The 16,479-nt window shown below is 48.6% G+C and overlaps 1 protein-coding gene across 4 annotated transcripts; it reads right to left on the bottom strand.

Moving 5' to 3' along the window:
* Positions 1–231: 231 nt before the first annotated feature.
* On the bottom strand, positions 232–16,429 carry plcl2 (phospholipase C like 2). Of its 4 annotated transcripts, none has more exons than XM_029838866.1 (7): positions 16,005–16,429; positions 14,543–15,753; positions 8,960–11,446; positions 7,067–7,270; positions 5,621–5,696; positions 3,342–3,451; positions 232–2,034 (listed from the first exon to the last, which is right to left on the bottom strand). In XM_029838866.1, exons 2-7 carry the CDS (start codon positions 14,786–14,788, stop codon positions 1,831–1,833), a joined length of 3,327 nt encoding a protein of 1,108 aa, XP_029694726.1. In that variant the 5' UTR covers positions 14,789–15,753; positions 16,005–16,429; the 3' UTR covers positions 232–1,830. The 4 variants fall into 4 exon arrangements, with proteins under 4 accessions (XP_029694726.1, XP_029694725.1, XP_029694724.1 ...); XM_029838865.1 differs by lacking the exon at positions 16,005–16,429 and having other exon boundaries at positions 14,543–15,037; positions 15,155–15,830; XM_029838864.1 differs by lacking the exon at positions 16,005–16,429 and having other exon boundaries at positions 14,543–15,830.
* Between the last annotated feature and the right edge of the window lie 50 nt (positions 16,430–16,479).

Consider the following 16,479-nt stretch of genomic DNA (forward strand, 5'->3'; position numbering starts at 1 on the left):
GGCGGCAGAAGTGGAAGTCTTTTGACTGATTCTCTTATTGTTTCTCTGGAGGCGACTGGAACGAACACAATGACCCAGCGCAGAAAGGTGGGGGCAATGTGGCCGAGGCTGAAGGAAGCAGCGGAAGAGGCGGGGTCGGGCCGGCGCCGAGCAGATTACTTCAGGAAGAGGAAAGCTCGTCAGTGAGCAGGGACGAGAAGGCAGCGGCTGCCCACAGAACAAGTGAACAAGCCATGAAGAAAAGGTTTATTTCAGTTGTGTGTCCAAGAAAACAAAGGTACAGCAGTAGAATATCCCCCAACTGTTCACCGGAGAAGATATTTCAGCCTCCGCAGCCAAGACAGCCGGTCGAGGAAGAAATGTTCCAGGTCCAACAAACGTTCACGTCGCTGCAGTTACAGGAACTGGTGTCAACTTGAACAACTTTAGGGAAACACCAGTTCAATTAGCCTCTCTGAAAGGGTTCTTTCATTGGTTCTTCGAGTTAAACCTCAGGGATTTATTATTTTACACTTCCAGCATCTCGAGTGCTCTAAAGTAGCTGGAACTAAGGTCAGGTTGTCCTCCAAGACTGGGACACGTGGAAGTCCACAACACCCATCATAAGAGAGCAGGTTCATCTCAAATCTTAGAATTCAGAGTTTAAAAATCTGGATTTGGCCTCCAAAAGAACTGTTTCGCCTTCTGGAAATGTTGCAAAGCTCAGGAGGTATTCAGTCTGAAACCCCAGGAGTGGTTGTGGACGTCCCTGTCCCTCCTCCTGGACCTGAGTTCAACCTTTAATGAAGACGAACGGGCGTGTGTGTCTAAAGAGGGCCCGGTTTCACGTCCAGGTTCACACAAACATTGTCAACGGATTCAGCTTTAGATCATCTTGGAAGGAAATGGAAGGAACATGCTTCAAAGAGTAGCTTCTACCATATTCCACAGGGACTATGAGAATGTGTGTCCATGCAGTAGCTCAAACTGGTTGGTTTCACTCTTTCCTCTCCTATTTGTCTCACGTCTCTATTATGTTGATGGTGATAATGCTTGTTCCGATATTTACAGACAGGAACCCCCCCTCAGTAGACGTATATAGGCATATATGTTCTATAAAATACATTTTACATTTCGAAGTATACAATAAAATAAACTGATGCACTCTGCAGAAAAACGGGAACCAGAAAGTCTGAAAATACACTCGGTATATTAGACTGTTTTGGCAGAAAGGAACCTGGAGCGGTTCCTTATTGTAAACAGCTCATTTCACACTTGAAATTTTCGTTCCGTTTCCTCTTCGCTCTTTTTTCTGCTACATTAATAACTCCAAAAAGGTTGTGCTTTAAAGATCTATTAAAGGCTCTTGTTTTGTCCCCGTGTTCTGCTGAGGACAAGCGTGTTGTCTCTGTAGGTCCGTGTCCAACTGTCACAAGGCTGGTGGGAAGTGAGCAGACTGCTGAGGAGACGTGGAACACAGGAAATCTCTGGGATTTACAGTGGATTCCACATTTAGTTCCAAAGGTCTGAATATTATCCGCGTTATCCACGGAACTGGGAGCTGCTGCTGGTTGTTCTCAGTCCTGCTGGGACCAAGTGTGACTGGAACAGTCAGACAAACATCAGCCACTCTTCGAATGACTCTTTCCACACATCTTCGGCAATTTTCAGACGACAGTAACGATCTAAAACCCAGCAAAAGGCGCGTCCCTGAGACCTGGTGGCCTTTCTGATGATCTCAAAGACGAGAGGCTCAGAAGGTGCAGCTGTGCTGGGAACACCAGGAATGGACACCAGACTGTCGAGCACAGTGGGAACAGGCCGATGCCAGGATACACAGGTGTGGCGGCTTTAGTTGTCCTCATCGGTGAGCTCGTCCTCCGCAGTGGCCTTCTCAGGAATGGCCTCCAGGCTGGATCGGCTCTTGGAATCGGAGCCAGAGGAGCTGATGCTCTGTCCACCTTTGCTCAGCTTACAGGTGAGAGCAGCATAGTGGATCTGCTTCAGGTTCTCCAGGACTTCGCTCCTGGCATGTTTCAGTAGCTCAACCTGACCCTGGGAGGGGGGGGAGGGGGGTGAGAGGGGGGGATGGAGGAGGATGAGAAGGGGAGGCGGGGGGAGGAGGAGGGGAATGGGAGGAGGAGGAGGAAAGGCGTCAGAGCTGTGACACCGGCGTCCCTCAGGGGGCTGTTTGAGGCCCCTTCACACATGTAATTCAGGAATTCCAGACAGACGCGTTCACCATTTAGCTCCCATCATCGATTCTTACAGCTATAGTTATCAAAATATATAGTTACACATTTCTATTTCTATATTTTAATTTATATTCTATTTGTTCAAATTTACTTTTTTTTTGTAACTAAAGCCTTCACACCAAAGAATAAATTAATGGCAATTTAATTAAAAAGTGCACATGAGCTTCTAGTCTTTCATTGTTTCAAAGACTAAAAAGATCTTATAGTTCTAATTAGAATTGTGGGATCTATAAATAACAAATTCTTTAACATTGAAACTGCTTTAATTCAATATTCCGCCCTTCTGTTTTCTTTTCCTCCTTTTCAAGGACGCAAGAGAAAAATGCAACTGTGCTGTGAGCAAATGGCTGAATCAAAGCTGCTGAAGGATGAATTAGAACAGCGTGTCGGGTTCTACGGGGCAACTAGAGTCCACCTGGGCTAAACTCAAAGACATGGAGGACGTGTCCAAGCTGACACTGTCCTCAGCGACTGGACCGTATCCAGGCACAGACCTAGATCATCCTGAAATGGAGGCTGAAACAGTGCTGAATGGGGGTCAGGAGGTGTTCCAGATGACTGGACAGCTGCAGCCAATGAGATCAATGAGATCAATGAGATCAATGAGATCAATGTCAAGCCTGGGAAATGAGAAGAACCCAGGTGGATGGAGGATGCAGAGGACCAGGATTAAGAGTTAAAGCCAGAGAGGTCAGACTGAGATGGTTTGGACATGTCCAGAGGAGGGACAGTGATAGGTAGAGGGATGCCGAGGAGGAAGCTGCCCGGGAGGAAGATCAAAGAGGAGATAAATGGATGTAGCAAGAATCAACATGAAGTTAGCTGAGAACGAAAGGTGCTTTGATCCGACATGCCACTAGAGTAAGATGGACATGAAAAAAGGAGACTAGTCATCCCCACCAGCTAATCAGGGGGCCCCAACATGATGGGGCTCTCAAAGAAAACCAGAGAACCCTGGAGCAGGAGACAGGCATGGGGAGCATCGGAGGAATCAAGAGACGGAGAAAAGCCAGGTTAGAGCTCATCCCCGTCCAGCTGCAGGGATGGGAGCGATTCATTCATCAGCAGATTGTTGTTAGCATCCGGTGAAGAGTAGCAGCAACCTACCTTCATGATGGTGATATTCCAGGTGAAGCTCTCCGTGGCCTTGTGCAGCTTCCTGCCCTTCAACCCCTCCTTCACTGCCAGCTCAGACAAGTTCTCATGGAATTCCATCGCTAAAGGAGAAAAGCAGCATCCAGCGTCAATAACTAAAGTCTTGTTAATTATGCTTGATAGACATGATTACACACACACAGACACACACACAGTGGAAAATGACAAAAATAATTACAATTAGGAAGTTGTTTGGCAGGGAAAAGAGAGCCCTAACACAAGAATGAGAAGCATTTGGTTCTTTCAGCGCGTATTAGCATCAGGGCATGGATGAGAGGAGATACGTCTCCTAAGGACATGTCCCTCCTCCTCCTCCTCCCCCTGTGCGCATGACTGAGTGTGACTCAAATCGGGTTTAATGGCCAGTTAACCTGCGTGTGCATGAAAGTAGTCACATCAGCCTGTGGTGGACAGAAGAGAACGGTCCAGCGTCCTCCAGAAGAGCAACACCGTCGTGCTTTAACTACAACAATGGACGCTCTCGTTTCCGCTTCAAGCACTAATATCAGCTGGGGCTTGTGCTGGCCCCTGTTGGCACTGTTGCTATGGAAACAGTGTGCGCTCATGAAAGATGCCCCTCCATGTGCAATCACCATAGCAGGTGTGCGGTCGGCTTTCGGAGACAGAGGGGTAGAATTTGTCTCATCCCTATAAAAACGACTGTTGTCCTAACGACCATCCACCTGTTCATCACCCATCCACCTGTCCATCACCCATCCATCGGTCCATCACCTGTCCATCACCCATCCATCACTCATTCACCTGTCCATCACCCATCCACCTGTCCATCACCCATCCATCACTCATTCACCTGTCCATCACCCATCCACCTGACCATCACCCGTCCATCACTCGTCCACCTGTCCATCACTCACCCACCTGTCCATCACCCATCCACCTGTCCATCACCCATCCATCACTCATCCACCTGTCCATCACCCATCCACCTGACCATCACCCGTCCATCACTCGTCCACCTGTCCATCACTCACCCACCTGTTCATCACTCATCCACCGGTCCATCTCCTGTCCATCACTCACCCACCTGTCCATTATCCATCCATCACCCATTCATCTGTCCATCACCCCTCCACCTGTCCATCACCCATCCACCTGACCATCACCCGTCCATCACTTGTCCACCCGTCCATCACTCATCCATCACTCACCCACCCACCTGTCCATCACCCATCCACTTGACCATTATCCATCCATCACCCATTCATCTGTCCATCACTCATCCATCACTTGTCCCAACGGCAGCTGAAAATACATGTAGCGCAAGAAGGACCTAGAGGACCTAGAAATGTTGATACTCTCAGCTGAGATTAGGTTCTAATGTTATGCTGAATGTTCCTGCCTGTTTGTCTGAGGTCCAGTGAGGTCCAGCCGTCCAGCACTTCAGGCTAAAGGGAAACAAAGCTGGTTTCACTGTGTGGAAATGAGATCCACAGTTGTGCTGCAAACCCCTGACTGTGTGCTTTGACACCGGCGTCGTGAAGGAATGTGAACCTCATCTGAGCCGACGTGATGCATGATTCACAAATCCAAAGGCCGCTGCTGCTGCTGCTGGAGTCGGGCTTGTCCTGACCCACTTTTGATGCAACACATATGCATAAATACAAATTACGCCCAGTCAAACTCAAGTGTAGGTGAGTGCAGAAGCACGTTCATAACGTGATCTGACAATCGGCCAAGTTCACCAGCTTTCCATCTGCTCTTTGCCATTATTGGCAGGTGAACGTTTCAGCATCTCGGTTTTTGTGAAATTAAATTCCACAAAGCTTCTGTGGAAGCTTTTGCCTTAAGTAGAGGCAGGAAAGTGGCCGAGCTAAAAATGGAATTAAACAGCTATGTAAATGACACGAGGCTTCACTTGGACTGAATATTTTATCACGATTATGGTGCACGATGACGCCCGGCCCTGGTGCTGCGGCTGCACACTGAAGAACAATCATGTCCCCATAAAGTTAAAGAACATAAAGACAGTGTAGACAGACAATCCTGGATGACGTCCTGCACCAATACTGTGAATCTTCCTGTAAACCAGGACAGCTTTTATTGATGAGCTGCCATCTTGGCTTCTGTTCCAGGAACCCTAAATGGAGATACGGGAGCTTTCTTATGTTCCCCTGCATTACACTGTTTATCAAGAGGAACAAAGACCAGATTGGACAGTTCTGTCCATACTCATGCTCAAAGTAGCATCAGGATCACATCCCATCTCTTACCTGCCCTCTGAGTTTGAAGTATTCTCTCATACGCTGCCTCAGAGTTTTCCAGGAGCGTCCTGCTGGTCTGGATCACCTGAAAAAAGGTTTGAAAAAAAACATCCAAAGTGACATTTTTATCCAGGAAGCCAGTGGAAAATGTGTGATTAGAATGTTACTATGTGGTTCCTGAAATCACAGTTTTATGAAAAGGTCCTTTTATGAAAAGGTGCTCAAACATCCCTTTCAGTTCTGGTCTTTAGGAGAGAAGATTCTTCTTAAAGAATAATCAAAGTTCAGATGGAAACATGCGAGGCCTCCAACACGCTTTGAAGTGAAATCGCAGCCATGAAAGAGGCTAAATTTGGCTTCTGTGGCGTTAAGGGCCGCACCCCCCACTGTTCACGTTCGTGCTGACCTGCAGACTGTTACGAATCTGGTGTTTGAGGATAAACTGGACAAACGTTACTCATTAAAAAGACCACAGAGAGTTCTGTGATGCATAGTTTCCTTAAGCAGCCAATCAAATCGTCTCACAGACTATTTGGAAAGACAACACGACAGGCAAAAGGATGACATAAGTAGAATGTATGTATAAAGAAATGTTTCTGTATAAATGAACTATACAAGGCTGCAGGTTAAAGGCCTCATTCATCATCTCCAACCAACTGAACGAGGTTGCTTTTTTCTCAAGTTTATCATGAACCTGAAGCTGTTTTCATCCCACGATATTCATAGATTGTTGTCCTTTCTTCTAATTTATCATCATCATCATCATCATTATGCTCGTTAAATTGTCTTTTGCTGTATATTCAAATGTAGCTTAATTTACAAGCAACAAAAAAAGGAAAAACTTGGTGATTATCCATCCATCATTGAGGACATAATGCAGGGTCATGTGGAGGGTGGAGGTTAGGTGGAGGTTATCCCACATCCTCCAGGTGAGGGGGGGGTTACACCCTGGAGGTGCCGCCAACTCATCCCAGGGTCAACACACATCCTCACTTTAGTGTAGCTAATTTAGCCGCACGCATGTTTGGACTGTGGGAGGAAGCTGGAGAACCTGAGAGAACCCAGGGACACAGGGACAACGTGCAAGCCCCCCCCCAAGGGCTTCGATTCTCTGACCTCTTTACAGCGAGGAGACCGTGCTGCATCACCATGCTGATATTGGCTGCGGGAGGAAACTGGGATGGGTTTGAGACCCAGATTCTATTTTTGCCAATTAGAGAGTGAAAGACTGCATACTCCCAGTGGTGGCTGCTGGAACTGTGCCAACATTCTCGTTGTTCTGCTTCATGGATTATTCATCAGACTTGAAGTTAAACTTCCCTTTATTGTAGCTGTACATCTCTTCGTCATCTAGGAACCACCTGATTCTGTGTACTTTGCATAGCACATTACTGGACTTTAAACTGGTACATTAACATTTCAAAAACAAAGACAGGTGATTAAAAAGGAACTCACCAGATCATATGCCGTGACAACTTTCTTGAGAAAGTCAGGCAGCAGGCCCTGGGGCTCCAGGTACGGGTACTGGTCAATAAGGTTGAAGAGCAGAAGAGGGCTGTTGTCAGGACCCATCAGTCGAGGACAAAGGGCCAAGATGCACTGCTTGAGGTTCGCCACCGCTGAAAGGCCACACAGCTCTTTAAAGGACACAATGGCATTCTGCAAAAAAGGAAGGAAGTACCTGAGCACAGATCCAGCAGACTGATAATAAATAATACAACTGTATGAAAAAATAATACCAGGGCTTCCTCTGGAAGCCCAACTCTGAATTATTGCTCTGTTAGTGCAGAGATATTCACATTAGAGTGTAAACACAGTTTATTTAAACCTAAAATTCACTGCAGCTGTTTCATAACCTTTGTGCATACATCATAAACTGCTCCAGTTCCAGGAACATTTCATTTCCTTAATTTTTCTGAGCTTTATATCAAAACACCTTTGATAATACCTGACAGTTCTTTGATTTCCTAAAGCAAGTCTTGTTTTAAAAAGCTAAAATAAACGCTTACAATTTCGAGGTTGACTTGATCTGGACGTTGCTGCTGCACCTTCAGTTTTAGTGTTTGCTTGTTGCATTTTATAACTGGGCTAAATCAACATCATTAAAGCTTTCAGGAATGCCTTGGGATGAGCTGTCTTCAGGTAACAGCCCCACAGTGTTGGTTCTATTGTTTACTATCGTTCACTATCACAATCGGCGCCCTATGGCCACAGAACAGACGGGGCAGAGACCCTAAACGGCCTCTTCGGCTGTAGCGGCTCACTCTTGTTTGGTGGACTGGACAAAGTCAGGACGAGACACAGTTTGAACAGTTTGTTCCTTTAACACGGAGGAGCCTCGGTGAGGTGTGGACGCAGCCACAGCAGCCTGACAGCCCCTCCTCATGCTGGTCACCAGCATGGTCGCACACTGGAGAGGCCTGTGTCCCATTCTTCAACCAGCTTCTGGTTGGGTTGGTCGCTCTGGCATGAACCGGACTGGGTCTCACCACAAACACCGCAAAGACACATCAGACGTCTCCAGAAGCTCCAGAAAGCTCCGCCTCCAGACGCTCTTCACGGAGGCAGCTCTGCCGATCGGAGAGGAGTGAGCAAACAGCGGGGAGAGAGATGACCAAGATGACCAGGGTATCCAATCAGAAGATGAGTAACCCCATCTTGATACGTCCTCACAGTCACCTCAAAATGGCCCAAAAGGAGCAGCCAACAATGGGCTTCGATGGGCTGCCACAAGCATGGAAGCTGGTAATAACAGGACACCCAACTGATGCCACAAGCATTTAATGGGGCTCAGGTCACCTCTGCTGGCAGGTCTTTCTACCATCTCCCTCCCCCAGCCTCTGGAGGTGGTCTCTGAGTAACCCTGCTGTGTGGGGGCGACCGTTGTCCGGCTAGAGTCACGTACTGTGGAGATATGGGACTCCTCCAGCAATAGATGTTCCTCTATCCAATCAGCACCAATCAGCATGGCGTTCTACTCACCTATAGACAGAATCTGGCCACACCTTCTGCCGACCCAACGACACCTACTGGTGCCTGTGATTGACAGCCCCTGCGGCCGAAGCTCAAAGAGCTGAGTCAGCTCTTTTGATGCAACACTGATCTTCTGCTCTCCCCATAAAACACACGTAACATGTAAATCCCACCGTTACAACACAGAAATGAGCTGCAAACGCAACTCTCATTCCTGTTAACGCCAAGGTTAATAAGTGGATCTCATTCCTATCATGCTTTTACATGTGCAAACTCTCAAGTAGGAATTCCTGTCGACACCTCGGAGGCTGAAAATATTACAAGACTCAACACGCAAGTAAACAGACGTAAAAAATGAGCGGGTTTTTAACTTACCTGCATGTTTTCTCTGAGGTCCGTTGCCTCCCTCAGTGGCAGCGAGGCGGTTTTGAAGACATCATCCACAGCCTTGATCAACAAGACTCTCATGCTGGCGTACTCTCGACTCCTCTTGCCCTTCCGCACGGACAGGCCTCTTTTGTGCGGTTTGCCGCCTCCTCTCCGATTGGTTATGGCCACGTGAACAAACAACAGCGTGTGCGGCAGAACCTCTCCTGTCAGCGATTGCAATGGGACGTGGCGAAAACCAGGCTGGAGACACTCAAAGGGGATCGTGTACTGCCCAATAAATTCATCGCCTATATAATCATCATCTAGCACCACGAAACGCACCATGGCGAGTTCGGGAAGATTGATCTGAAACTCAAAACTCTCGTCAAATAGAGGGTTGTCGCCATTCTGGTTGACGGTTTTAGTCCTTTGTTCGGCACAGTCGGCAGGTATCCCGTGGATCTCCACATACACGTAGGGGTCGACGATGTCTCCTTTAGCGCCTGAACCTTTGGGTTTGGGGAAGTTCTGGCCACTGATGATTTTGATGTGCAATAGCTGTGGAGAAACGCCAGGCACGGAGTCTTTGGTGTTGGCGCTAAAATAGGAAACCTGCTCCCTCATGATGGCCGGACGCAGCACGTAGCCGCAGTTCCCGTTCTGACGGAACCAGCCGATGTTCAGGTCCATCATCAGGCCGGGAGTCTGGTAGTTCATTGCCACGATCTGACAGCCGCACTTCCAAAAATCTTGTGGATTCATGTTACTGGAGTCGATCCTCATGGGGCTGGGGTAAACGCGGGCCAGGAACTTTTTGTTGTAGTTGACAAAGTCGCCTGGGAAGTCGCTGGCACAGCGGCCGGCAAACACCTCGTTGAAGGAGCAGAGTTCCCACTGTTTCTGACTTTGGAAAGATTTCGGAAAATCTTTGAACTCCACCGACTTGCACAAGGTCACCAGATCCGAGAGGTCCTTGGTGAGCAGGAACTTCTTGGTGGGAACGGTCCGCTGCTGCTCCGTAGAGCCGATGCTCATCCGCTGCGACATCTCTGCTCCCTCGTCCTCATCCGTCACCTCGCCTTCTGCGGCGGAGCATTCCGAGTTCAGTTTCTTACCCTTCACCAAGATCTTACCTTTCAGTTGGAAAGGGGAGGGGAGGTAGCAGTCCTCGGGTTTGGGAGGATCCAGTTGGATTTTGTCACCAAGGATTTTCCGAAGGTGCTGGAACAACACCCTCTGTTGCTTAAGGGAGCAGTGGTTTTCCAAGCAAAGGATTAATGGAAACTCCGAAGCAACGAAGGCGTACTTATTCACGACATCAATGACGCTGCGGAAAGAAATCTGCGAGGTCATTGTGTGACCGGTGTAGATCACGGGCTCGTTATCGGGCCCGTCCCACACGTCCAGCTCCACACTCCTGCAGCCCATCTTGAGCGCACGGATGTACCCGGTGACATCAGAGGGCCCCCGGAACTGGTCTTCTATAAGGTACGTGTTGTGAGAGGAGTTGATGTAGTAGTGGGTCAAGGGCTGCTTCATGTCCTGACAAACCTTTTTATGCTCAGGGTCAAAAATGTGGCACTCGGGCGACAGCAGATAGTTGGTGAAGCCATCCAGAGACAGCCACCCCTTGAGCTGGCCCTCTTTAGAAGGCTCATACTTCTGAATGACCTCCAAGCTGATGTCTTCACTGACTTGTGCCATTCCCTGCTCAGCCTCCAGAAATATCATCAAGTCCTTGGTGTCCAGGAACTCTTTGTTGCTGGAGAACTGGACAAAGAGAAAATAAATTTCTGGTCTGGTGCAGAGATCGTGAAAGACTTCAATGAACTCCTCTTTGGTCACGTTAGAGCCAGCTCTGTCTTTAGCTTTGTGAATTTCCTTGAACTTCAGCTCGATTTTGATATTTTTAAGTCCGGGGTTCAGTTTTTTGACGAGCTGCACTGCGGCGCATATTGAGATTTGCTTGCTGCCGCTACCGTCCGCCTCATTAAAGAGTTCCCCCAGCCACGACAGCCGCATGTTATTCTGACTGCTCTCTATCATATTCAGGGTGTGCTTCCCATAGGAAATGAGGTACCGCAGCCCCGTGACCCATATATTAGCAACATCTGCTGAATTTGCTACCAAGTCTAGGGATTCGTAATTTTCCCCAAAGATTATTGAAAAAGCACAGTCCTCGGAAATCTGATCATAAGTTCCATTAGTTCGAAAAGTGTCCGTGTTTTTTCCCGTCCTGACCTCCTTGATGGATTTTACATCAATTTTGGCCTTTTCGGATTCCTTCTTTGAGGGCTCCCATCTTAAAGACTGCATGTCCGCGTCAAGGAGAAAGTAGCGGTGGTAAATGCGTGAATTGGATCGGATTTTCTTCAGCTCGGATCCATCCACCATGGCACTGATACAGTCACTCGCACGGCTAATTTTCTTCTCGGTGGGCATGCTGCTGAACGACACGGTCTTCTTTCTTTCTTTCCGCTGTCTGGAGCCATCCTGCAGACAAACAACACATTAGCTGGACTGCAGCCATCCAGATACACATATATAGGTGTGTGAAGCTGTACATTTAAAAGTTCAACAGTATCGCATTGTCCCAGCCAACAAGCTTGACTGTTTAACCACAACGTAAATACACGTTGTAAATATAATAAAAGCCTGAAACACTGTGCATTTTTGTTTGTCACACTTCCTCAGGGAACATTAATGGAGCTTCTGACAGTAAGTTTTGGTTATCAGCACAACAAAGGTTGACGTGGGAGTGAAGCAATAACCTGAGGTGGCTTCTGCAAAGCTGGACCTCCTGGAGCCAGCAGCAAAAACTCCAGCCTGTTGAGTTCATCCATACCAGCGTTTTACGTAAATATGGACAAAATGATCACAGGGCGAGTTCCAGTCTGCAGCCATGGGCTCTAGAGAAGGTGGATAAAGCCGATGCAGGGAGTCAGCGCACACTTTCAGTCAAGCATCAGTGCTGCTCACCAGCTCATCAGGTGATGAAGATCATCAGATCTGCTGGGAAAGAAGGTGGATTCACGCTAAAATTCTCTTTACGCTATGTTGGGACGTGAGTGCTACGAGCTAACGGACCGTCCAACAACAAGTTAAACTTCCCGATGAACCAAAGCCTGATTTCTTATAAATCACTCCAAATGTAGGAGTCAGAATTTTCCAGGGAACCACAGCTCAAGTGGATCCCTCTAAATGAGTTCAGAATTTTCAAATATCATAGCGTAACCTCTAAAATATGTCATCACACAGGAGCTGCTATGACTGCTCATCTATGGGCGTCACGCCATCCTGCACAGGTTCCGCTAGCACCAGGAAATGAGCTATGATTATTATTTATTTATCATCTGCTGTTGGCACCGATCGTCCCGTGCACATTCTGGAATATTTTCTATCTGTGGATTAGACTCCAGACTGCCTTAAAGTCTTCTACAAGAAGAGCCAATCAAGATGAGCACCATTACACAGGAACGCCATTAGCCTGCAGGACGTGTTCTCTATATTTACACCTTGAACAGGCTCTAATGAGGGAACGTGACGGTACTGACAGTAAATCAAAAAGAGCTGGTCCACACGTGCAGATATCGTACATATGTGGCCACTGAGGGCACCTTCGGGTAAACCTGCTTCACTCTGTCTGCAGCATTCAGTGCAAAAAGAACCAGAATAAAGTGTAATAACAATGCTATTATCATTTAACATATTCACTTTACTTAAAATACTTAAATACTCAATGGCTATATTTGTAAATGTATCCTCTCAAAGTGAATTAGTGAAACATAGAAAGTCTGTATTGCTAATTTTTGTTTGGTTTTGTTCACTCAAAGGGGGGGGAAACACTCAGCCCAGGACCAGCCCATGACCCAGACCAGGACCAGGCCCAGGACCTGTCCCAGGCCCCAGGGTGCAGCTTACATGCTCTGCACCGCTTCCTCCTCTGACGCTCACCAGAAGGCAGAAGTAGCGTTATCTCGTAAAAAGGTGACGTTCCCACGGTGTCAAACCGCTCTGAGGAACAAGATGATCCACGAGATGTGACCACAGAGCGATGAGGACGGCAAAGACACAAAGCTGAGACGGGCGTTGTGACAAACATCTGAAAATAAAGCTGCACGAATGCCAGTTTCCTCCGCGGGCCCCCTCTGTGATTAAAGCACAGAGACAGCCCCCCCGGTCTGGCACAAGTGTGATGTAACTGAACGGTGTGAATTCTCCTTGGAAACCCTGAGTGGGCTGAGGAGCTGATGAAGGGAGGGTCTTCAGGTGAGGGGGGACCTCTAATACAGGGGGCCAGCCCGCTACTGTCCGGGCCGGCGGTCTGAAGGTCCATCAGCTGCCACTGACACCCTCAGGTGCCACCAAATTAGGTGCACAACCGGTGAGCCAGATACAACCTGACAGATGGTACCAGCATAATGAGGCAAAGGGCAGTTCTACAGCCCCAACAACAATAATAAGACTAATAATAATGTTTCCATTCCAACACTGATTAGCATCAAGATTAGCATCAAGCCTGTCATAATGTGCTGGATGTACAGTAGCAGACATGTACCCGTTCCATGTCCTTCCGGACAATAAGCGCGGAATTCTTTTGTCCCTGTGATACTTCCTGTGTCAGTGCAGCCATTTTGGTTAACTGTTACTTCACCCACCAACAGTGCAGCAGCACAACGCTGCGTTTCCACCGTCCGATAATTCAGACATCTACATACGAACTCCTGAGCGTGTGGCCGAGCACTGAAACTCTGAGTGCAGAGAGTCTGAAACTGGGTGGAGAAGAAACCAGCACCATGAAATTAAAAGATTTACAAAAGATGTCATTAGGCTCTGCTCTGTTCTGTTCACCGCAGCTATAAAAACGGTGCGCAGGCTTGGACTCAGCGCCACTGACACGGGCTGCCGTGTTTACCAGATAGGAAACACCTGAAGAACGCTTGGAATGCTTCACATCCCTGGATTATTTGACTTGACCATGGTCATTTCATTAAAAGTCCACCAAAAACAGCACCAACATATGAAATATAGTAGCTCAAACTGCAGAAGTTTGAGCTCGTAGCTGCAGAACGACGTGAACCACCGTAGCTCCGACCTGCCCCTGCGCCGTCGACGCGTTCCAGTGAGGAAACAAAAAGGAAGAGCAGCATTCTGCCAGCCGTGGAGATGCTTTTACACAGTTCTGACCAGAAAAGATGCCTTTGGATACACACGAGACAGGGACCTTTAACGGTGGACAGGAAGGTGTGTGTGATGACCAGGTTTTACAGGCACGCAGCCTTTGATCTTCTCAATTCTGACGGTTTGTCTCTGCGTTTAAAAGCCACAAATGCAACCTGACATATGTGGGCTTAATGCGTATATGTGGAGACACACACACACACACACACACACACACACACAGAGCTCTTCCTTATGACACACATTCAGAGGAATGGGCATGGTGTGGCTGCAGTGAGCCCACCACTCTTGTGGAAACACCCATTTCATTGGCATGCAGATGTATTTAAAGCAGACTCTTCATCCGGCGAATGTTCCGCATCATGAATTCAACCACACGCGCGCGCGCGCACACACACACACACACACCTTAATAATGCTGCTTCTGCGCGGTATTTCAGCGCTGCCATCCGAACACAGGGAGGTGTTGCTGGCTTCCACGCTGGTCTCGCAGCTAGATGTGATGGGGGACCCGGGACCGAGCCTGTCCTCCGCCGGTCCACACTCCCCGTTTACCACTTCGCACTGCGTCTCGCCCGCCGCCTCCTCGCCCGGCACGGTCGCATCCCCGACGTTCAATGGAGACGGGCTCCCGTCCAGCCCAAACTCCGCCATGGGCACTTGGAGCACGCCCGTGCACACATGCACACGCGGGCTGGCACGCTGTCGAGCACGCTTATATCTCAGATGGACTCCGGGTTCCTGGCTGCAGTGACAGCTGCATGCGGCGGTGCCATTCTGAGGATCGGTGCTGCTCGGTGCTGCTGGTGCTGCTCGGTGCTGCTGGTGCTGCTCGGTGCTGCTGGTGCTGCTCGGTGCTGCTGGGCTCCTGCAGCCGGGGCTGCTGCTTCCGTACACGGAGCTCTGGGAGAGAAAACACGCCTATTAGCATAAATGATCCAAATATCCAGCACCTCCGCGTCTGAGCGGGCTGCTTCTCCCCTCGCCCAGGTCCATTCGGAAGCCTCGGAACCGTCCTACCGTGTAGAATCCGCAGCTTTCCCCGTGACCGACGCCGCCGCCTCTCGGCTGCTCTCCGCCAACTGACCGCCTGTTTTTGTCGGCTGTTGGCTGGAACCTCCGACTTTCGAGTGACGTTATCGTGACTCCAATCAACTGGCTTTAATTAACACGCCAGCGTGGTTTATTACGAATAAAGGTGGCGTAGGTCGCAGATGTAAGTTGTAGAAACTTGCCTTGCGGGCTGCCCGCGGTCGTGCTGCTCAAGTTGCCCCAGAAAAGCGAGCCGCTCCCGGGCGGGAGGCTCCTCTGGACCGGCAGCTAGTCGTTAGCAGCAGCTAGCTCAGCAGGCTAGCGGCCAGAAGTTGGTTCTGTCTGCGGGCTCCAGCTTCTGTTTGGCCTCAGCAGAGCTTCCTCCGGACCCACTCGGGACCCGTTTGTCTTCAGGACGTGCAGAGCTTGTGTGTCCGAGTCAGCGAGTTGACTTTAGTGAGGCGAAGAGCAGTAAAACGGAGAAGAGGCGGCTGTTGGACCCGCGAAACTCTGGCTGTGACCGCAGGAGGGGCTCCCTCCGACACTTCACACCAATGGAATCACCTCCATTTCACCGTGAAACGGACCTGGTGGTGCAGAGGGAAATGATCTGGAAGCAGCAAAAACATCTGGAGCCCCAGTCAGTGAGGATGGGGACCAGTTAACACAGAGACACACATCACAAACACACAAAAACACACTACAAACACAGAAAAACACACCGCGAACTCAAAAACAGTTCTGCAAAAACAGGATCAAACATGCCAGAATTGTCACGCAAACTTGTGAAGAACCTCACGACGGCGTTGAGGCGATCACACATTTACAGCAATTCTACCTTAATTCGTGGTTGTGCTGATAAATTATGAAAATCTTTTACATCAGAATCCTCTTATTCGCCGCCCTCATGGTTGTCCAATTGCGCCCCCTCCTGGTTATTGTGGCCACGGCGCTCCTGGTTATTATTACTACTGTTATTATTACTGCTGTTATTATTACCACTGTTATTATTGGAGTCATGATCGAGACCAGACTTTCCTGTCAACATTCAGCACACTTGCTATCGGTGTTTTTCATAGTTCTTTATGAACAGTCAATCCTTTCTGATGTTTCCTGCCTGTGGTTCTGTAGTTACCACTGTGTCGCCTTGGTGACCAGGTGTGTTTGTTCTAAACAGGTCACCTGCGAAAACGACTTTTAAGTAGTTTTGTTTTTGCTTTTTCTGATTTGACCAAATAAAAATCCACGTTGTGAAACAGCACAATGTCAATAAAACACAATGTGACACTTCAACGTATGCATATTGTCCTTTA

The sequence above is a fragment of the Takifugu rubripes genome, chromosome 7 (genome assembly GCF_901000725.2).
Source record: "Takifugu rubripes chromosome 7, fTakRub1.2, whole genome shotgun sequence".
In the NCBI taxonomy this organism is placed as follows: domain Eukaryota; kingdom Metazoa; phylum Chordata; class Actinopteri; order Tetraodontiformes; family Tetraodontidae; genus Takifugu; species Takifugu rubripes.